This window comes from Hoplias malabaricus, chromosome 9 (genome assembly GCF_029633855.1).
Source record: "Hoplias malabaricus isolate fHopMal1 chromosome 9, fHopMal1.hap1, whole genome shotgun sequence".
Classification (NCBI taxonomy): Eukaryota; Metazoa; Chordata; class Actinopteri; order Characiformes; family Erythrinidae; genus Hoplias; species Hoplias malabaricus.
This window is the reverse complement of record NC_089808.1, coordinates 24872211-24894542: the sequence shown is the minus strand read 5'-3', so window position 1 is coordinate 24894542 and position 22332 is coordinate 24872211. Positions and strand designations below refer to the sequence as shown.

The window sequence follows — 22332 nt, the reverse complement described above, 5'->3', positions numbered from 1 at the left end:
GCCCGTTTTGATTTAGTAACCTGAATTTAGTGCAGACTTGCATTACAACTAGCCTACGTTTGAACTGTTTTTAAATAAACTATTATGGGCTGTGTGAGACTGGGGGAGTGTGAACAGGAAGTTAATGCAAGGAGGGAAAACAGTAACGACATTTTAAAAACTACATTTCAACCATATTTGACAATGCGGTTATTATTCTCCGTAAAAGCTGATTTAGCGACAGTGCATGACAGACGGCAGCATGCAGTCTTTTTGAGGTCGCCATGGTGACAGCATTAATGTTACAGCAGTGGTGTACCTGCTGTGTTTGAGATGATGGCTTTAGTGAATCAGCACTATCTCCTCCTTCAACATCCACAGCTGGGGTGCCCTTGAGTAAAGCACCTACTCGCTGGGTGTGTGTGTGTTTGTGTGTGTGCGTGCTGGCTGCCCTAGAGTGTGTGTTTGTGCTCAATTTCCCCAGTGAATATATGAAAACAAATTGAAATAAGATCTACATCTGGTTTATTTGAAGTCTTACAGGAAACAAACAGAGCGTAACTCTAACCCTAACAGCTCACTCCTCGAGAGTCAGATCATCTATAGATGGGTATCTAGCCCTGGAAGGGTTAATCTAATATAAAACTAAAGGGGATTAAGAAGCAGACGCAGGGCTGTGTGGGTGGGTGCAGGTACCGTGGGCTTCACTAAGAGCTGACCCATCACTGTAAACATCCGGGAAAGACCCACTGGAGTACACACTGTAAACAGAGGAGAGACACAGACAACACAACCACAGGATTAATCCTGTTTATTACATGTGACATTTTATCCTAGCTTTATTTGCACTTTAAATTACGATTGTAATTGTCTTGTAATTTATTTATTTTAGTTTTTTAAATTAATTATGATTTTAACTGCATTTACAATTCTTACATTTTAATATATCATCATTTTCGTTTTTAAAGAGCATTTAAGAGTATTATTATTGTTTATTATTTATTATTATTATATCAACCCAAACCCTGTCAAAAACGACAAGGTCCTCACTCTATGACTCAAATCTAAACGTAGTCAGCAAGTCTGGAATTGCACACTTCACTCCCTTAGTGCTGCTTTGGAAACCAAGCAGCAGGAGCAGCTGAGAAGTCAGTTACACATATCTGCCTATTCTGTCGCCCCATTCCAGTGTATGGGGGTGTTTTCTTGCCCTCTGCCCCTGGCTGTTTCCTGTCTGGTGTCAGACGGAGGACGGAGGATGAAAGACTCACTGAGGAGCAGCAGGCCGCCCATCAGCGAGATGCAGGAGTATAGATACGGCAGGTAGAACTCCCACAGGTCTGAAACACAGGAAAACCACCGTCAACATCTGGATGGGTTACGTAAACAAGTCTGGGGTTGTAGAGGCGGGGAAAAGATAGGGTGGGTTTACTTAATAGCATAAAGTCAGATAGCAAAACTTTGCTAGCAATTTTATTTTCGTTTCTAGCTTTCTGTCAGCCAAGGGAGGGCGTTCATGTATTTCAGACAGCCAATTTAAAAAAAAAAAGTTAAATAAAATAAAAGAGAGGGGCTATTCCTATCTTACTGTGAGCCAATAAAAAAAGAGAGGGGCTATTCCTATCTTACTGTGAGCCAATAAAAAAAAAGAGAGGGGCTGTTCCTATCTTACTGTGAGCCAATAAAAAAGAGAGGGGCTGTTCCTATCTTACTGTGAGCCAATAAAAAAAAAAAAAAAAGAGAGGGGCTGTTCCTGTCTTACTGTGAGCCAATAAAAAAAAGAGAGGGGCTGTTCCTATCTTACTGTGAGCCAATAAAAAAAGAGAGGGGCTGTTCCTATCTTACTGTGAGCCAATAAAAAAAAAAAAAAAAAAAAAGAGAGGGGCTGTTCCTATCTTACTGTGAGCCAATAAAAAAAAAAAAAAAAAAAGAGAGGGGCTGTTCCTATCTTACTGTGAGCCAATAAAAAAAGAGAGGGGCTGTTCCTATCTTACTGTGAGCCAATAAAAAAAAAAGAGAGGGGCTGTTCCTGTCTTACTGTGAGCCAATAAAAAAAAAGAGAGGGGCTGTTCCTGTCTTACTGTGAGCCAATAAAAAAAAAGAGAGGGGCTGTTCCTATCTTACTGTGAGCCAATAAAAAAAGAGTGGGGCTGTTCCTGTGAGCCAATAAAAAAAAGAGAGGGGCTGTTCCTATCTTACTGTGAGCCAATAAAAAAAATAGAGGGGCTGTTCCTGTGAGCCAATAAAAAAAGAGGGGCTGTTCCTATCTTACTGTGAGCCAATAAAAAAAAAAAAAAGAGGGGCTGTTCCTATCTTACTGTGAGCCAATAAAAAAAAGAGGGGGGCTGTTCCTATCTTACTGTGAGCCAATAAAAAAAAAAAGAGAGGGGCTGTTCCTATCTTACTGTGAGCCAATAAAAAAAGAGAGGGGCTGTTCCTATCTTACTACTTAGTTTATTAAATCGAAAATTCAATCGTTTATTTGATTCGCCTTTACATCGAATAAATCCAGTGTATTTCCAGAGTTAAATGCTTTTTTAAAGGACCCCCAAAGAGACACAAACAGCTCGTCTTACCGTAGAGAGACTCCATACTCGCTGCGTCGTTGTCTATGAGGGCAGAAGCCACCCAGACGATCCCGAGGATGAGCAACGCAAGGAGGAACAGCATCACAAACGTCTCCAGGACCCGAGCCTTAATGCCCTGAGACACATTCGGAAACATAGCTGTGAGCATTTGATAGCATTCCACCACATACACAGCAGAAGGGATTAGTTCTGGACCACAAACACCACACCAATTCAGAGCCACCGCTCCACAGCCCATACCTCTCTGGCAGACTCTTGGCATTGGGCATGAAGACCTTAGGCTCATGTGCAGCTGCTCCAGAGCGTCACATTTCAGTTCATGTTTTTGGGCCAGCTATAGAAAGAGCTCACGTGGTTTAGCTATGAGGGGTGTCTACAAAGCCTTTACAGTTTACACTGCAGTAAAACAGGAGCCTTATGTAAACAAGCAACATTACTGAGCAGGACACACACACAGTGAGAGAGAGTTCATCAGGTGTAAATGAGGTTCTAATTGGAGTGTTGGCTCTAAAAGCTCCAGGACTTCCCTCATAACACAGCACACACACACACACACACACACACACACAGAATGCAGACTAAAAGAGAATAATGATTCAGCTTGTATGTATGTATGTGTGTGTTGTCCATCTGTACTCTATTAGCAGCTTCATTTGAGTTTTTCCGGGTCGGTGAACACAGAGAGGATCATAAACCTGTGTGTGTGTGTGTGTCACCAGCCAAGGCACCAAGTCTTATGCCGCCAGTGAACAAGCTGTACATGACTGTCAGAGCTGGGAGGAGGAAAACACGAGTCCATTAGTCTTTATTAATCACAGTTTCTCCTGCAGAGCCGTCTGAGGGCTGGAAGGTCAGGCTCATTCTGACTGATATATCTCCGGAGTTCCTGATTCTTCCGCAGTGTTACGAATGGTAGACAGTGAGATCTCGCCCTGAGAAATGTTCTCTCACCCAGTGTAATGAATACGCCCCCTCTCTGAGTAGTGACCACGCCCCCTCTCTGCTTCAGAGACTGAGCCTGTGGTGGATGCTCCTTCCTTTAATCCCTTCTTACAGTCGAGTTGTTCAGAGACAACATCAGAAATCTTGTTGCTGTTGTGCTTTTGCCTTTAAATAAAAGCTTCAGGGGAATTGACGCAGCACAGATTCCTGTCTTTAAAGAGTTTTACCAAATATCCGACTTTTCCAGAAGCAGGATTGTCTTTTTAATAGAAGAGCTATGTGTAATATCTCTATAATGTTGATTATTTTCATCAGATTAACAAAGTATTAGCGCTAGAGTCTTTCATTTCTGAGTGAAGTCCTCCCTCCTTCGTCCTGAAGCTGTTCCACTGTCTCACTGCAGCTTAAAACACCTGCTGAAAGGTGCTGACCACCAGCAAACGTGTATGTTTTCCACATGTGGAATCTTCCAGAGTTTCTGAGAAACCACTGAACCGACAGCGCCTCCAGGTGACCGTCAGAGAAACTGCGTCTCTCTCACTCTTCAGCATCGGCATCAAAGGTAGAGGTGAGAGGTGAAGGATGGAGATGGAGGGAAGGTGAGAGACGGTAGGTGATGAGTGATAGATAGAGATTGGGAGGAATAGAGGATTAAACAGAGGAAGGGATGGATGGACAGAGGAAGAGGTTGAGAAATGGAAAAAGAAGGAATGGAGCGATCGATAGAGGGGGTAAGAGTTTGTGTGAAGGAAGGAGTGAGATGGACTAAGGGATGGATGGAGTGATAAAAGGAGATATGAGAAGTGAACCAAAGGATAGAGCAAGGAATGTATGGAGGAATAAAAAAGAAAAAGGATCATAAGGGGAATGGATGGAGAGATGGAGAAAAGGGATAGATTGAGAGAAACAGGGACAGGATAAGGACAGAGTAAGAGATGGAGAGATGGGAAGTGAGGAATAGGTGGAAGAATGAATGGATGGAGGGAGGGAGGGTTGGAGAAAGGAATGGATGGAGGGAGAAATGAAAGGAGCAGTGGGTGATGGAGGATTTCTCTCTGCTATTCTTGCCTTTCTAAAAGTGAACACGGCTAAATATAGTGGTCCTGAAATATTCACTATGCCATCATTTCACACACGCACACACTCTCCTTTACACACACACACATTGCTGTTGCTATAGGATACACGAGGTCAGCAAGAACCTTCTGAGAATGGCTGGAACTAACAGCAACACACTTTTTGGAAGTCGTGTGTGTGTGTGTGTGTGTGTATAAAGGAGAGAGAGAGAGAGAGAGAGAGAGACAGAGAGAGAGAGAGAGAGAGAGAGAGAGAGAGAGAGAGAGAGAGAGAGAGAGACAGAGAGAGAGAGAAGGCAAAAAGCAGATGTAGAAAAAATACAAACAACAAAACTTCCGTTTTCAGCTTTCCAGTTCAGATTCACATTCCACCTTAAATACAGCAGCTGGTGCCTTTATTCCAATTTTCCATTCCACCTTAAATGATGCACTTGTGTTCTGGCATCTAGGCACCAGACTACAGAATGTAAGGTCAGTTACAAAAAGTTACCTATTAAAAGTTCCCCTATTTCCAAATTATTTAAGGTGGAATCCAGAATTTGAATAAAGGTTGCTTTAGGGGCTTGTTTTTAAGGTGGAACTGAGAATTTGAATTAAGGCACATGCTCAGCCTATAAAACCATCTGAATATCTGTTGACCATTTAAGGTGGAATGGGGAGTCAGAAAAAAGGAAACAGTTAGTCTACTTCTGCACCATTTAATGAGGAATGGGGGAATAAAGACACCTTATGAATGATCTGGTAGCGGAATGGAGAGTCAGAAATAAGGCACCTGCTTAGTCTACTTCTGTACCATTTAAGGTGGAAAGGAGGAATATAGACACCTGAATATCCTGTTGACCATTTAAGGTGGAACTGCGAGTCAGAACAAAGGCAACAGTTAGTCTACTTCTGCACCATTTAAGGTGGAATGGAGGAATAAAGACACATTCTGAATGTCCTGATGGTCATCAGAGTCAGATATAAGGCACCTGCTTAGTCTACGTCTGCATCATCTAAGGTGGAATGGAAAATGTGAATAAGAGGCTTATTTCAGCTTCAATGTCAACAGGAATTCATCGCCGTAGATTACCAACTTCATTATCTGTGGGGTATAGAATTTCATACTGTACCACCTTAAACATTTACAAGATAATATCATGTACGTATTGGGTTTTTATGTACTACTATCTTTTCCCAGTCTTTAGTTTGGTCAGTTTTTTGCTGAATGTGTCCTGAACGTCAAAAAGAAATCTAAAATCTATAGCTACCTATAAGAGCAGAGGATGAGCCTCCACATTCAGATCAATATTTCAGAACAAAATAGTGTATGTTTAACTCTCCTAATTACCCAGAGTTCACCACTCACTCCTGCCAGTAAAGACCTAATATGCAGTGGTTTTTGAACCTGTCGCTCTGCTGAGGGGGCAGTGTGAGAGACAGAACACAGAACACACACACACACAGACACACACCATGAATCACTGTACATCGGCCCACGACACACACACACACAGGTCAGCGATGTGTAATTCTCACCAACAGGTTACAAGCAGCTCCCTAACACAGGATACATGAGTAAAATCAGGGGTGTTTTGGGGGGGCGTTTGAAGTCTAAAGGCCAGTTTCACCCCCTCCCTCTTCCTCCCGCTATAGTGTAGCCATCCTTTCCCGGTTAATACGAGGTGTCGGACAGATACGTCCTCAAAGAAAACACTGCTGGCGTTCGTCAACAGACGAGAACGCCACTTATGATGTGATCCCTCAGAAATATCACGCCGTTTCCTTCGCCGTCGCTGCTTTGCAATACCTCCTTAAATATACAGTCTACAAAGCTTTTGTTGTTTTTAACACGATGCAATAATTACCATAAAACAACAAAAGAGTGGGAGAATGTTTGAATTTTGAAATACTATTATTCCTTACACAAAAAAGCTTTAAAAGGTAATTTATACCTAGAGCTGGACGATAATTCAATTTCGATTTATATCGCAATATAAAATGTTTCATTAACAATATGATTTTTAAACACATTTTCAATATTTCAATACACATTATTTACAGCATCTGTCACTCACTGACGGTCATTAAAGGGCGCTGCACTCCATTTAAAGTTAGTTTAAAATATTAAAATTGACAAAGCTGTGGTTTGATGATGTTGTGTTATGTTCAGTCCTTAGAAGGTTTTCAGTGGATTTTTTTAGAGTTCAAATCAATTTTGGAATTACATCGTATCGACCCAAATTAAGAAACATATTGTGATATAGAATTGTGATAATGTGATATTTTGGCCGTATTGTTCTGTACAACTGCAATAAATAGCGTTCTCACTAATGCAACATGCTGAAGGATTATTATTACTTACTATAAGAGGTTTCAAAGTTAAGTTTTAATGCCATTAATGTTTGTAGTTTGACCCTGAGAATCATCAATAGTTGTAGCAAATTGTACGCATCCCCAATGGTGATGTTAGAGGGCCTTCTCCTGCATGGCTTGTTCACCGCTGTCCTAAACACAGCGCAAATCAGCAATGTTTCAGGTGGAATCTTAATAATATTCGAGCAACATCTCCTGATGTGGAAGCTTTCCCCAAGTTTGACGTGTGTGCTGCTTTTTGATTAGAGATTTTTGGATAAATATTTTTAAAATATGTAAGAAATCAGTGTTCCCGATCCTAACCCGACCCCTCGATTCAGAGTCAAAACCAGAGGATTGAAAAAGGTCCTGAATCTCACAGCAAAAACGAAGAAAGCGACGGTCCTCGGCACATACTAAACCAACCTGACAACCGAGTCCGGGAGACTTCCGAACCCAAGAATTCGCCTTTAACGTTGTGTAAATTTCGTATTTTTTTAAACCCCTGTTGAAATAGAGAAGCTCATATGTTTCCCTGGTGACGGGCGCAAACACGGGGCGCTCGAACCCTGGGAACGAAGAGCGTCCAAACACTCACAGCTCAAAAATAAACACCAGAGCTTTTGTGGCACAAAGAAAGAGAATCAGAGTCGTTAAGAGTGCGCATACATACACACACACGGTCACAGTGAGAGGGACACACACACACACACACACAAAGAGACACACACACATACACTCGTTGAGACACACACACGCACTTGTAAGTGTCGGATTCTAAATGTGGCTGTATGTACAAAATATTTTATTACATTCATGTACATATCATCTCTGTCCAATGAAAAGCCTGTATCTATGTGTGTGTGTGTGTAGTTTACTGCATCATCTGAACACAGCAGCTGTCCTTCACACTGTGCGAATAATTCATGATGAACGGACCAATAGAAACGCTACAAAATTACTCTGAATTAAATCTTTTTACATTGGCTTCCACTGAAAATTGAGAAGGACTTTTTCCTCCTGTAAAGTTACTGTTTGAGGAGATGCATGTTTTTAACTGGAAACAAACAATATATTTATTACAGTCAAGGTGTTCAGGGAAAACAGAAACCATCAATGTAACTTATCTCGAGTTTACAGCTGGACAATTATTCAATATCGATGTATATCGTAATATAAAATGTTTCCATAACAATCTGATTTTTAAACACATTTTCAAAATTACGGTACATTATTTACAGCATCTGTCACTGACGGTCATTAGAGGACGCTGCACTCCATTTTAAAGAGGTTGTTGTTTGAGGGTGATGTCGTGCAGCGTTCAGTTCTTGCCAGTTTTTCTGTGTCTTTTATTGTTCGCACCGATATCGGAATTATATCGTATCGACCGAAATTAAGAACCATAATGTGATCTAAATTCTGGCCGTATCGTCCAGCTCTACTCGAGTCTTCTCAGAACAGCACCCACACTAAAGTTATAGCAGTAAACCATGGCTGTTTTCAGAAACGTGATGTGGACAAATCAATGGCCGCATAAAGACAGTCCATAACCTGCGCCCAATTGAGAAATAAGGTGAACTCCCCCTTCATAAACCCCAGATATATACACTCCATTTCACCTCGCCGTGTTTCTCAAGACGTGCCGGAGATTATGGTGGATTTTAATGAACTCCCCTGTTTCATTTCCTCTCGTTACTGAATCTAATGTGCAATATTAAATGCCCCCCATTAAAGCAGCAGTAAACGTGGGGAGGAGAGCAGGTACTCGGGAGCGGCTAATTTGACATGTACTTAAAAAAGAAAAGCTCAAATCTGCTTTTACGGGGTTCTGCAGTTCAGGGTCGACCTTCTCCACGGTCCGCAGGAGGCCTTTCATATGAGCCGAGTCTATGATCGTTTCCTCTTCACACACACACTTCTTTCTGGACGTGTAGCTCAACATAAAGCAGTGCCTCCCTCTCTTCCTCCTCTGCGTAAAGTGGGACGTACGTTAACTCAGTTTTCTAATTGGAATTACAAACACACACAACCTGCGTCATGAGCCCGAGTCAGTGCTAAAGTTTACACAGCACTCGAAAGTAATAAAAATTAAAAGCCACAGACATTTAGTTCATTATTTGTAGATTTGGTTTGAAAAAAAAAAAAGGACTTTAAATCTAAATATTGTTAAAAAATATCAGGATTAAACCTGATTTCTCACCGCTTTCTCTTCAGCAATAAACCTGATTTCTCACCGCTTTCTCTTTGGTATTGAACCTTATTTCTCTGCGGTATTAAACCTGATTTCTCACTGCTTTCTCTTTGGTATTAAACCTGATTTCTCACCGCTTTCTCTTCGGTATTAAACCTGATTTCTCACCGCTTTCTCTTCAGCATTAAACCCGATTTCTCACTGCTTTCTCTTCGGTATTAAACCTGATTTCTCACCGCTTTCTCTTCAGCATTAAACCTGATTTCTCACCGCTTTCTCTTCAGCATTAACCTTGAATTCTCACTGCTTTCTCTTTGGTTTTAAACCTGATTTCTCACTGCTTTCTCTTCAGCATTAAACCTGATTTCTCACCGCTTTCTCTTCGGTATTAAACCTGATTTCTCACCGCTTTCTCTTCAGCATTAAACCTGATTTCTCACTGCTTTCTCTTTGGTTTTAAACCTGATTTCTCACTGCTTTCTCTTCAGCATTAAACGTGATTTCTCACTGCTTTCTCTTCAGCATTAAACCTGATTTCTCACTGCTTTCTCTTCAGCATTAAACCTGATTTCTCACTGCTTTCTCTTCGGTTTTAAAACTGATTTCTCACCGCATTAAACCTGATTTCTCTTCAGCATTAAACCTGATTTCTCACTGCTTTCTCTTTGGTTTTAAAACTGATTTCTCACCGCTTTCTCTTCAGCATTAAACCCGATTTCTCACTGCTTTCTCTTCAGCATTAAACTCGATTTCTCACTGCTTTCTCTTCGGTATAACCCCTGATTTCTCATCGCTTTCTCTTTGGTATTGAACCTGATTTCTCTTTGGTATTGAACCTGATTCCTCACCGCTTTCTCTTCGGTATTGAACCTGATTTCTCACCACTTTCTCTTCGGTATTAAACCTGATTTCTCACTGCTTTCTCTTCAGCATTAAACCTGATTTCTTACCGCTTTCTCTTTGGTAGTGAACCTGATTTCTCACCTATGTCAAACCTGACTTCTTACCGCTTTCTCTTCAGCATTAAACCTGATTTCTCACCGCTTTCTCACTGGTATTAAACCTGATTTCTAGCTGCTGTAGCTGCAGATCTGCAGGAGGCCTTTGATATGAGCTGAGTCTATGATCGTTTCCTCTTCACACACACACTTCTCTGGGGGACGTGTAGCTGAACATAAACCAGTGCCTCCCTCTCTTGCGCGTTTATGGACGATCGGTAGCCAGAAGCAGCCGTGTCTGAAATGAAGGGTTATAAAGCCGTCTCCCCCAAAACAAATTAGCTCTGCCCTCGTAAACTACAGTAGCAACTAATCTTTATGTAACTTCGCCAAAACGGACACAAACCAGGAGCCCCTTCAGACTGGACAGAGGAGGGGGCACTTTACACGCTCGCCTTCTCTCCCTCTCATTCCGATTCGCTTTTCTCAGCGGCTGGGAGCTTTTTGAAGCTCAGAGTGATTTATGAAATGAGGAAGTTCGGCGAACTGCAGATTTTTTGGTTTGTTTGAAGCTTTATTGTTTGAGGCAGTGTGGAGATGATGAGGCATAAAACAGAGGAAGAGTGAGAGAAGGTGTTTGTCTTTATTCACCACAGGTCACACAATTAAAAATGATTCATCAACAATGTTTGTTTATTAGCTTCGATTTTGGTTTGTGTTCATTGTCGTGTGGTTATTTATTGCTTAAATCTACACTTAACACACGGTTATATCACTATTCATTTCTAAATGTTGCAGCAGTGTAATGGTGTAGACTTCAGCGCCAAGAAAAATGATAAATTAGATGTAAGTTTTAATTGGGTTTAGACGATTTAAAGACGGGGGTTTCAGTGTTAGAGATCGTGAAAGCCGTACTCTTGAGGATTCTTGGGCATACGTTTGCACACACTCCACCAATCCCTGCTGGCTGCAACACTGGCACAGTCCCCACCACAAAGATGGAGGGGTTATTTTCTATAAAAGCGATCCAGGCTTGTGTTTACCGCAAAGACCAAGACGATCTGGCTGTAATCCTGAGCGCTGAATGTGGCGCTCCAGGCGCTCAGTCAGTCGTGGCTGTGCTCATGTCCACAGCACTGCATCTGATTGGCAGCACAACTCTGATATAAAAGCTAAATGTCCCCTGTTTAAAACCTGTAAAGTATTCGTTGTTGATAACACAGCTTAAAAACAAATGAATTACTTACTTTCAAATGGGTTAAAGCCACACAGATAAACAGCAGCTACCTGTTAAAATGAAGCTACTGTTCAAAATATAATTTGTAACCAAACTTTTGCATACTCTAACATCATCTGACACACACGTCTAGCTTTTTGAATGGACAAAGGTGTGCTATCCTTGTAAATAAATGAACAGAATAAAAACAGTGTGATAATCCACATATTACATTCTATGAGACACACCCTGATCACGTTATTAAAATCACACCTGATGCTTTAATAATCAAAACAATACCGTGAACAGCACACAACACTGTGGCCTAAACAACTGTGGCCAGGTAACGTGATTCCATTAGTTCTAATTTCGTAAACCTGTACCTTTTTAGAGCCGGCAAAGCCTTCGGACTCCAGGAAGAAGTAGGCGAAAGGCATGAGCACAAAGAGACAGAGGTTGGAGAAGAGAGACACCAGGTTCCACAGACCTGCAGAGAAAAATAACAACAACATTAGTGCATTACAAGCTTTAACTGATCAATGAAGGATCCCCAATGCAGCTGGCGTATACAGGGTTAATCCAGGCAATTAAAGAGATGGATATTCCATGAAGGAAACAAGGAGCCCAGAATAATCCACAATGGCCCACCTGTTTTTATTATTATTATTATATAGAGTAATAATAAAATAAAATAAAAACGTTTCCCAAAAGCATCTTCATTTTGTTACTATTGTTATTGCCTTGTATAGTATATAAGAGATGGGCCGATCCGACATTTTCAGTTCCGATACGATACATAAACTTTACATATCGGTCGATACCCGATACCGATCAGATACCATTGCTGAATTAATAAACCGTACACTTCACATTTTGGGAAAAACTTGGGAAAAAAAAGACACAAGGATTGACTTAAACTAACAAAATATTAACAAAATATAACAAACACAGATGAACTGAAATAGTCAAAGGCAAAATAACTAAGGAGTCAAACTTCTTAAAATATATTAAAAGAAATAAAATGTATTAGTCACAAATAAAACTAAGTAGCTTCACTTTGTAAAACACACAAACTGTAATCAGTCTGATTCTTAAATAAAAATTAAATCTAGCTGCTGAACCTGAGAATAAACTAATAGCTTGATCAAACACAATCAGTGCTCAGACCCCGTAAACATGCAAACATTTAGTCAAAAAATACAGCAGCTGAAAAAGAGAGAAAATAACTAGCTTAAATAACTTGAATTAACAGTGAATGGATCGGCCTATTTACCCAATACCCGATCCAGCTCATTTTGTTAATATCAGGACCGATATCCGATCCTAATATTGGATCGATGCATGCCTACTTCGTCTGCAGGCCCCATGGATGTATAGCAGCTATGAAAAACAAATAATACGTATTTGTAAGCGATCTGCTTAGCTTATAGTGTACTGTCATGTATATATCCTCACTAATTTTGTGTCGTTGTTTATTCAGGGGAGGCAGCTTGGTCATATTAGTCCTTTATCTACACTCCAGATACTGCCTCTACCTAAACTTAGGCATTTTATTATTGTCCTTCTCTGAAGATAGTAACATAGTCATTGATTTTTCATTATTACCAGCTTAATATCTGTGACTTACTGCACATGGGATCATTTTTATTGCATTTACATAACATTCACGTAATTTACTGAACAATATATTTTAGTTTTATTGTTATTATTATCATTAAAGTTATTTTTATTGTTGCTATTATATTTATATATTTTCTACCTCCTGTATACATCTGTATTATGTCAGGGTACATTTTTGTTGTCTTTTCTTCTCTGTTGCTCAGTGCAACAACTCTTACACTCTGACGCCACCTGGTGGACATGGAGGGAACTGACCATTCAAAACCTAATAGGCTCTCAGAGCTCAGTGATGATTCAAACCCACTCTGGGTGTGTCCCAATTCCCAGCGAGTTTCCTTATAAGCCACTCTCCAAGCAGTGAGAGTTTCTAACTCGCACCCAGATTTAAAATTCAGCCTCCTATGGCACTTTTCACCTGCATGGTTCCTACTGGTCTTTTTTCCTCCTCCATCAGGTAAATCTGGTCCTGGTTCTGGAAGGGGGTTCTTGTTTAGTCGCTGTTCTCTCGTGGTTCAGAGTGAGCCGAGTAGGGACTCCAGAGAGAGTCATCACTCTACGCCACGCAACGCAGACGTCCAGCACCAACTCTCCATCTGTAAAATCTCCAGCTGCAGCAGAGATCACGTTTGTTTTTATCCGACTCACAACATCAGCTCGTAAAATTACGCCGTGGTGTTTTGAAGAGGTTCAAACGCTCCTTAGATCAGTGGCGGATGAAAGAATCCAGCAAGAGCTGGACACCGCAACAAGGAAGGAACAAACTCTGCTGATCTGTCTGAACTGATGACGGAGCTGTGTTCAGTCCCAAACAACAACAACAACAACAACACAGCAGACTGACATTAGAGTAGGTACAACGAAGTGGGGAAGTGCCAATAGAGATTATTGAGACACACTGGTTATGACGATGGTGATGATGTCACCGCTTGTTCCCCTCGCTGCCTGTGACGCGTGTTTACTCCCCTCAGATCAGTGCACGGATTCTGCTCATAAGCTTTTATCGATTGATGTGCTGCAGTCAGATGCTGAAATTGTGGGTGTGTTTACATTTGTGGTTCTGTTCCCCTGGTCCAGACAAAACCAGAAATATTATAAATTCTTACATTTTAGTCCTGGTTTGCTTAACGTTCCCAGTGTCACGTTTATAATAAAACCAAAATCAGTGTTAAAATGTAATGTATGCCCTATATTACACAGGAAGCCACTCGTAAGAACAGCGCCCCCCACTGGATTTAATGCACTTACTGTTCATACCTGCTGGTGTTTTTACCAATTGCAGGAATCAGGTCTAGGTGTGTGTGTGTGTGTGTGTGTGTGTGTGTGTGTGTGTATTTTTGTATGAGCGTGAGTGTTCTTATCTTCCCCAAGGGAATTAATATTATTTCACTTCTTAATAGCTTTCCTCTTCAAACTAAGTCTTGCATCGCTGCCTCAGCAGCTGAGGAAGCCCTCATTTCCTTAAAATGGCATCCTCAGAAGTTCCCTTAGTAGGCAGCATACTTTCTCTCAGAATTGGGACAACCCACTTTCCATCTATGCCAAGAAAGTTCTGTGACCTGGGACACACCTTTGTGCACACCCCTTATAATAAGCGAATTCAGAGCATTTAATGTGGACACAGTGTGGATAATGAAATGGGACTCTCTGGAGCAGCTGCACATGAGCCTAGGCCTACCACACTGAACACTAAGTGAGGGCTAATGGAGTGATGGAGCTAAAGGGCATTAATCAGGAGTGGGTTCCTCTTTCCTGCAATAACAGCTTCTACTCTACTGGGAAAGTCTGACACTAGTTGTAGGAAGATTTCTCTGAGGTTTTGATGGTCTGCAGCCTGAGGAGCATTAGTGAGGTCAGGTACGGATGTTGGTGGATTAGTTCTGCCACTCCAGCTCATCCTAAAAAAGGTACTGGCTTGAGAAATGTTAGGCCGGAGAACACATTTTCAGTGCGCCACCACCCAGTGCTGGTCACATGAAATTTAATTTTTGGAAATTAAAATCCCGAGCTGCCACTGACCGTGGATGAGGGATCCATTGAGCCACTGGATGTAGTAGTTCTTGGGAAAAGAGAGGAGGATCTCGTTGCTGATTATAGAGAATGGAAGCAGGAGAACCGCCCCTCCAGACACAGCCAGGGTAAAGTTACACAGATACATCCTGAGAGACAGAGAGAGAGAGAGAGAGAGAACCACATCCGTAAACATTGCTTGCCACTTCTATGCAGAAAATATGACTGATTCTCCACAGTAGAACACAGTTCTGTTTCTTAATGAAACGTCTGTGACCTGCTTTGGTCCAAGCCCCACAGCAGTGTTCTCCCCCTGTCTAAACAGCCCTGTTCAGAACACCCGCTTTTCAGCGCCTGTTCCTTTAAATGATAATGAGCCGCTCACTGTTCACTCCAACCCTGAGTGCACAGCAGTGAAAACGAGGAGCAGAAGCTCTGGCTTTTAGCTGTTTTTACTCAGTGCTCTTATTTCTCGGTGCTTGTTGAGTCTGTTTTGCTGCATTTAACCTCGTCTTTGTGCACTCACATAACCGCGAGTCCAGTGCTGTGATTGGATAGACACAGACGAGGGGGCGGGGACATTCTAAAGTCTCTGCACTTGACGTCAGAAGTGGAGCAAACGAACAGCTCGTTTTATCCCGTGTTTTCTGACTTAGAGCACACAGACAACTGACTGGGGTCTTGTTTCACAGGGTGTGGGTTGGTGGGCTCCTGAGTCACATATTAATGTGTACATGCACTGAAGTTGTCCCCTTTAACAACTCACGATATTCTGTTGACGATGGCATCTTCATCTTCGTGGTCATCTGTGGACAAAGATGCACAGATATTAATTATCTACCTGCAACAGGTAAAAAATCTGGGACACATTTTTTTAAGGGTGATAAAAGTGATGTGTTCTGAATGGCTGAGACTGATGTCCTTACCAGTTTTCCTCTTGTAGCGCGTGATGATGCAGTAAGACACGATGTACAGCACAGCAAACAGGAGAAAACAGATCTGAAACGGGAGAGAAAGAAGGTACAAAAACACTTAAAGGAATCTTCATTAAAGTGAATACAACATCACACACCCTGGTTATATTATCATTGTCGATAAAGCAGGTATGCGACCATTTATTGAGCTGATGAACCCAAACATGATGCTGATGACTCCTCCTATAACATCCAGTGGAGCCAATCAGGCACAACCTCCCAATTTAGGAAAAGCCCGCTGATGAACTTTCCCATAACATCCAGCGGTTTCTAAAAATGCAACCAATACAGATTGATCCACAAACGCTTCTGTGTTAATAGAGGACACAGCAGGAACCAGTAGAGTTCCCTACAATATAGTCCTTCTGTGCGTTCAGTCTCTCACTGTAGAAATATGTGGAAATGGTGGGTTTAGTGAGGAATGATGATTGGCTGGTGTGTCTGCACAGTGTGTATTATCACAAACAATACAATATTGCACATCCCTAATAGCAACACTAGCCCAATGTCCACTTCACACAGCCCTAAATAACTGTCTTATAACTGCAGATCTTTTCATTGACGCTTAAACTAAACCAGGTTAGGACAGAGAGGGTGGTTCAGCTTCTTCACACTGTATTCTGTTTCGTCCCACACCGTTGGACTTTGACATAAGGAAGCGATGTTCCAGAGCCTGGCCTATTTTGAGAGTACAGATTTGATGGATGAATGTACTTGGACACCTGTCACTGAGTTACTTTTACACCCACCTAGCAGAGTTCCCAGGTTATATGCTGTTAAGAAACAAACACAAGCAAATCCAAACAAGCAAGAAGAACTTGCATTACTGCATGGTTCACTGAAAGCATTTTAGGAGCCCATTCATTACATGGGTGTATCACTGTTTTATCAGAACAAGCAGCTGTTAAATAACAGATTATTGGAGAGTGCTAAAGAATGTGGGTGTTCTCACCTAAACTAGTGTGAGAACTGTAACCTCCAGTAAGTCCCCTAAGGGCATTGAGTTTGGTGACCTTATGGTGCTTTTCGACTCCACGGTCCTTACTCGACTCTACTGGTCTGTTCTCCTCCTCCACCAGGTAAATTTGGTGGTGAACCAAGTAAACGTCCTGGTTCTGGAAGCGGGCTCTTGTTTAGTCGTTGTTCTCTCATGGTTCAGAGTGAGCCGGGTAGGGACTAAACCGTGGCGTGTAAACTTTGCAGAGCACTGATTGTCCAGAGAGAGTCATCACTCAACGCCACGCAACGCAGACGTCAAGCACCAACTCTCCATTTGTAAAAACTCCAGCTGCAGCACCCAACCTCACTAATGTTTATATTTGGCTGAATGCCCTCAGATGCTCACAGCAATGTTCCTGTGTAAAGCCTTGCAAAAAAAACCCACCATTTTTCAGTTAAGCTTTCATCCTTACATTTTAGGGCTGGACGATAGGGGCAAAATTTATATCACAATATTTCTTAATTTTGGTCAAATATAATTCTGATATCGAAATGAATTTTATAAAAGCCACAGAAAATCTGCGAAGAACAAACAAGAAACACAAGAACACCGTCAAACATAAACCTATTGTCTTTGTCAAGAATGTTTTAAACTGAATAATAAAATTAACCCTAACCCTGCAATGGCCATCAGTAAATAATGTATAGTAAAATACTAAACATGTTTAAAAATCATATCATTAATATTGAAACATTTTATATTGCGATATGTAGTGGAATTGAATTATTGCCCAGCCTTACATTATTCATTTCCACCCCTGGAGGAAAAAGCTTACTATTCTTACTTGAAATCAAGATATTAACTGTTTTTCTGAGACAGTAAGACATAGTCTGAGATAGTGAGATGAGATAAGGTAACAGATAGTAAGAGAATCTTATTATTATGATTTAGTAAATGGCTAAATACACCAAAGGCCACCACAGTCAGCTCCACTGACCTACAGGTGCACACTGCAGTTCTACAATTACACACTGTTCTGAAGTCCATCTGTTCCTCTGTGTGCATTTTCTTCAAATGGTCAGGACCACCACAAGACCCCCACAGAAGAGGTACCTTATGCCAAGCTAACACTGAAGTCAATCAATAAATCAATCAATCAAATTTCATTTATATTGCCCTTTTCACAACAAAACTCCTCACAAAGCAGTTTTACAGAGATCCGGGTTCAAGCCTCCTATGAACAAGCCAGGGGCAACAGTGGCAAGGAAAAATTCCCTCAGCACACGAAGATGAAACCAAGACTCATACGGGGAACCCATCCTCCTCGGGTCGACACCGGAGACAAACAAAGAACAGAACAGAAGTAAAAGTGAACTGATGGCAGATGAATGTGTTATAGTAATGTGAATGTTGAATATTAGTGATATATGAATCTGAGGAAGGAGGAAGTGATCAGTGATTCTGTGTGAGTTAAAAGTAGGTGAAGATTTAATTTGCGATAAAAGAGCACGGCCAAGCATGATAGTATAGATGAGACAAGGCCAGGATCTTGTACAGGGCCGAGGTATTGAAGTTTAAAACATTGTGTGATGAATGAATATAAAGATATTCTTGTTGCAAAACAGTGTTGATGTTGTAATGCGATGACCACCATTGACCATTTTGAGCCTATATTAAATCACATTAATGATATTTCTAGACAGCACTATTCTGTAGAGAGGTGAAGAGCTTTTGAAACTTGAACTAGACATTTAAACTAGACTAGACATTTTTATTGCAATTATAAGAGTATTTCTCTTTTTTATTTCAGAATAACAAACACAGCAAAGCTACACTTGGGAGGACCAGACAAATGACTTAAATGAAGTAGGATTTACTGAAACATAGTCAATATAAAGCTCAGGGACTGAACAACAACATAAAAACATGAAATAACTGCTGCATAATAAAAACAGCTGAGATGCTAACAGAGCTAGCGTGCTAATTTAATAGCATAGCATGGTTTATACAGAGTTGTGTGTAAACAGTAGCGGATAAACCCTTAAACCTAGTCTTGGGTTTCAGTATTTGCATTTTTAAAACATGCCCAGTGGGTTTATAACCGCATTTATGTTATTAACTGGCGTAGATCTGGATGTTATTAAGTTAGCCTTGGCTAGGCTACGGTTAGCGCTGAGGGTGTGTGTGTTTACAGTGTGTGTGTGTATGTGTGTTACTGTTACTCACTATGTACTCTCGGACCTGACTGTGGAAATTCTGCTCTCTTATCGTTACTTCGTCTTCTTCCATTCTTCATATTGCAGATGATCCACAGAATATTTATTTTCTCTCTCTCAGCTCCTATCTTCCTCTCAGCTCCTATCTTCCTCCCAGCCTCTGTTCCTCTCACACCTCTCTCAGCTTCTCTCTCTCTCTTCCTCTCAGCTTCTCTCTCTCTCTTCCTCTCAGCTTTTCTCTCTCTCTTCCTCTCAGCTTTTCTCTCTCTCTCTTCCTCTCAGCTTTTCTCTCTCTCAGCTTTTCTCTTCCTCACACCTCTCTCAGCTTCTCTCTGTGTGTCTCTCTCTCTCTCTCTCTCTCTCTCTCACTCAGCTTTTCTCTTCCTCTCAGCCTCTGTTCCTCTCACACCTCTCTCTCAGCTTCTCTCACTCTGATTCTCTCTCACACACATTTTTCAATAATTTTAATTATACTACCGCTTTTATAAACTGATGCTTTGTGGGCAGCCACCTTGGATCCTGCAAGCTACACCAGTTTTGTTGGATTTTTGCTTTTCTTGCTTTAATCTGTCTCAAGCATTGATCCAGAATGGAATATTAAAATAAAATGTGCTTCTCTGCAGGTGGTTTGTGCTGGAAACTGCTCTAATATGTTTACGAAGCCCCAGTGTCTGTAAATGGGTAAAAAAACAAAGTGTCTTGGTCCAGTATGCTAGGCTCTCTCTCTCTCTCTATGCTCATGGCAGAGAAACGCCATCTGGAAGTTTTTATACAACAGAGAGACTCCAAAGGCTGAAAAGCACCAACTCAGATGAGGATGTTGCTATTTTTTTCTGCTCCATAGGGCGGTAACACTGTCTTATTTTTGCTGTTTCTGATCACGTAAGGTGGAAATATGTCTAAACTCGGGAGACGGCTAACTGCATTAGCGACAGTGCTACAAAACTTAATAGCTTGTGTTACACATGAGTTTCTGTGGGAATTCAAACAGAGAATAAACACAAACGAATTACACATCAGATACATACAAACAACAGTCTTGTTTTGTACACAGCAGATAAACTCAGTCAGAAGCGTAACCTAATAATGTTACCAAAGTCCCTGTTAGCTTTAAGAGTGATCCAGTCCTGTTTACCCAATCCTAGAGATTCCAATGTGATCTGAGGTCAAGGTTCCCCTTTAAATACAATGTTCAGAGCACATTCAGCTACTGTCGTTCCAACATCTGGACGAAGCACAGCTGGATCAGAGGCAGTGACGGTGAAGATGGCGAAGTGTGCGCTGCAGTTAGCGCTGATGCTGACCCTGTGGGCCGCGGAGGTGCAGGAATTCATGTCGCAGACTTTGAACATTGATAAAGAACTGGGGAAGCTGAAGGACATGGAGGACAAGCTGAAGACACTGGAGGAGTCTGTGAGGACACAGAACGGAGTAGTGGAGCAACTCCAGAAAGAGAACGGAGGTAAAGAAACAGTTCCTGACTTAAACGTTAGTGTTTCTAACCGGTTTCTGAACGTGATTCCACCTTAAAACCATTACTCTTGATGCTGTCTGGAATCGGAACGACATACACACAGAGCATGTGTCCTAATGCTTACAAATGTCCCCATTAATTAGTGAATTACAGGCTGTGGACATTAACTTCACTGTATCTCTGTAGCACTGGGCTTTTCCAGTGTTCTCTGGAGTGAAGTAGCTTCATCCAAGACCTGAAAACAAACATATCTGTTACATACGGTTGTGGTAGCGCCAACTGTACATACGTTATGATGCTCACCCAGTTTTTCAGTATTCCCACAACTCCTGTTTTCTTATTGTTGTTATAAACAGATTTGAAGACCCTGGTGGAAACGCTGCAGAAAGAAAAAGAAGGTGAACCAGAATAAATAATAATATCTTTAGAAAGTTGATCACTCTGGAAACAAACAGTATTTTCATTGCTGGAACGAAACCTCGCACCTCGATTTCTGAGGTGATTATTTTATTTACAGTCAGGAAAGTGGCCTTTTCTGCATCACTGCTCGCTTCTGGGAACGGAAACATTGGACCCTTCCAAGGGGTGACGTCACCACTCATCTACAAGAGCGTCCACACCAACATTGGCAACGGCTACAACTCAGACACAGGTGAGAACTGAACAGGAGAGTAACTAATGTTAATGTATTGTAAAGTATAGAGCAATGTATGGGAATGCACTGTATTTAATTGTAATCTAATGCATGGTAATGTCCTCTGTATCAGCAGATTAACATATTGTCTTCATAACTTAGTTTCATATGTGTTTCACCCCTGTCTTGGAGCTTTGTTTCTATAAATGCACCTTTAATCACGTCCTTTCTTTCCAGGGGTTTTCACCGCTCCGCTGAAAGGAGTGTACTACTTCCGATTTTTCGCTCACAGTCATGGTGGCACCAAAATGGCAGTCAGTTTGTACAAAAACAACACAATGCAGTGTTCTGTGTATGACCATATGCCCGTTACCAACGGGAACGCCGGGAACGGGGTCGTTCTGTCTCTGGATCAGGGAGATCGGATCGTCACCAAACTCTGGGAAGACAGCTGGGTCCATGACAATCCTGAACACTTCACCACCTTCGGGGGATTTTTGCTTTTCCCACTTTAAACTGTGTTTCAGAAATTGTTCAGCACATTAATATCAAATATTTAAATGAGTTATTAAACATGTGTAACCTGGTCGTTTTAGCTTTACTTATTTTTACATCCTGGAATGCTTGGGTTCAGATCGGAACATAACAGAAAATATGGTGTGCAGTGGAGTGGAGGGATTATAGAACAGACTATAGACCAGAGGAGAGTGGAGAAAAAAAACCTGGGGCAGACAGAGGGAGGAGGCAATTGCTGATCACTAGAGGTGGGCGATACCGGGAGTTTTGTTATCGATCCGATACCAAGTAAATACAGGGCCAGTATCGCCGATATTGATACCGATACCGCTATTCTTTACCACGTGTAGACTCACCCATATGCCATTATTTTTGTGCCACAATTCTGCACGCGTGTGGATATTTCAAGCGAGCAAGAAGGTTTCTGCGCGTGTGATGTATCTGACCTCTGACCTCTATGGTTTGTTTGTTTTTTGTGTGTGTGTATAAAACTCAGGAGGGTTGATTTAAACCTGCCTTCCTCTCTCTACATGAACAGTTTTTGAACTGCAGTATTAAGCTTCCTTTAGAAAGTTATTTACTTGTCTCCGGTCTGTATGTCCTTCCCACTTGGCGGTCAAGCCATCCAATCAGAAATTACCTTTGTCATTTGACGTTTCTGATTGGCTGAAACTGAGGCACATTGTA

The 22332-nt window shown here is 41.4% G+C and overlaps 2 protein-coding genes across 2 annotated transcripts in view; one reads left to right on the top strand and one right to left on the bottom strand.

Annotated features, from left to right (window-relative positions):
* Positions 1–19277, bottom strand: part of lmbr1 (limb development membrane protein 1) — a 37654-nt gene extending 18377 nt beyond the window's left edge. The window contains exons 1-8 of the mRNA XM_066681738.1: positions 19032–19277; positions 15818–15890; positions 15658–15697; positions 14901–15040; positions 11648–11751; positions 2556–2682; positions 1251–1319; positions 676–740 (exon numbers count right to left, since the gene is read on the bottom strand). Coding sequence (XP_066537835.1) covers positions 676–740; positions 1251–1319; positions 2556–2682; positions 11648–11751; positions 14901–15040; positions 15658–15697; positions 15818–15890; positions 19032–19094 — 681 coding nt within the window. The 5' untranslated portion in view covers positions 19095–19277. The remainder of the gene's footprint in view (positions 1–675; positions 741–1250; positions 1320–2555; positions 2683–11647; positions 11752–14900; positions 15041–15657; positions 15698–15817; positions 15891–19031) is intronic.
* An 883-nt stretch (positions 19278–20160) lies between these two features.
* Positions 20161–21727, top strand: LOC136707800 (cerebellin-1-like). Its single transcript, XM_066682058.1, has 4 exons — positions 20161–20483; positions 20852–20893; positions 21013–21147; positions 21367–21727. The coding sequence occupies exons 1-4, from the start codon at positions 20210–20212 to the stop codon at positions 21642–21644; spliced, it is 729 nt and encodes a 242-aa protein (XP_066538155.1). The 5' UTR covers positions 20161–20209; the 3' UTR covers positions 21645–21727.
* The last annotated feature ends 605 nt before the right edge of the window (positions 21728–22332 follow it).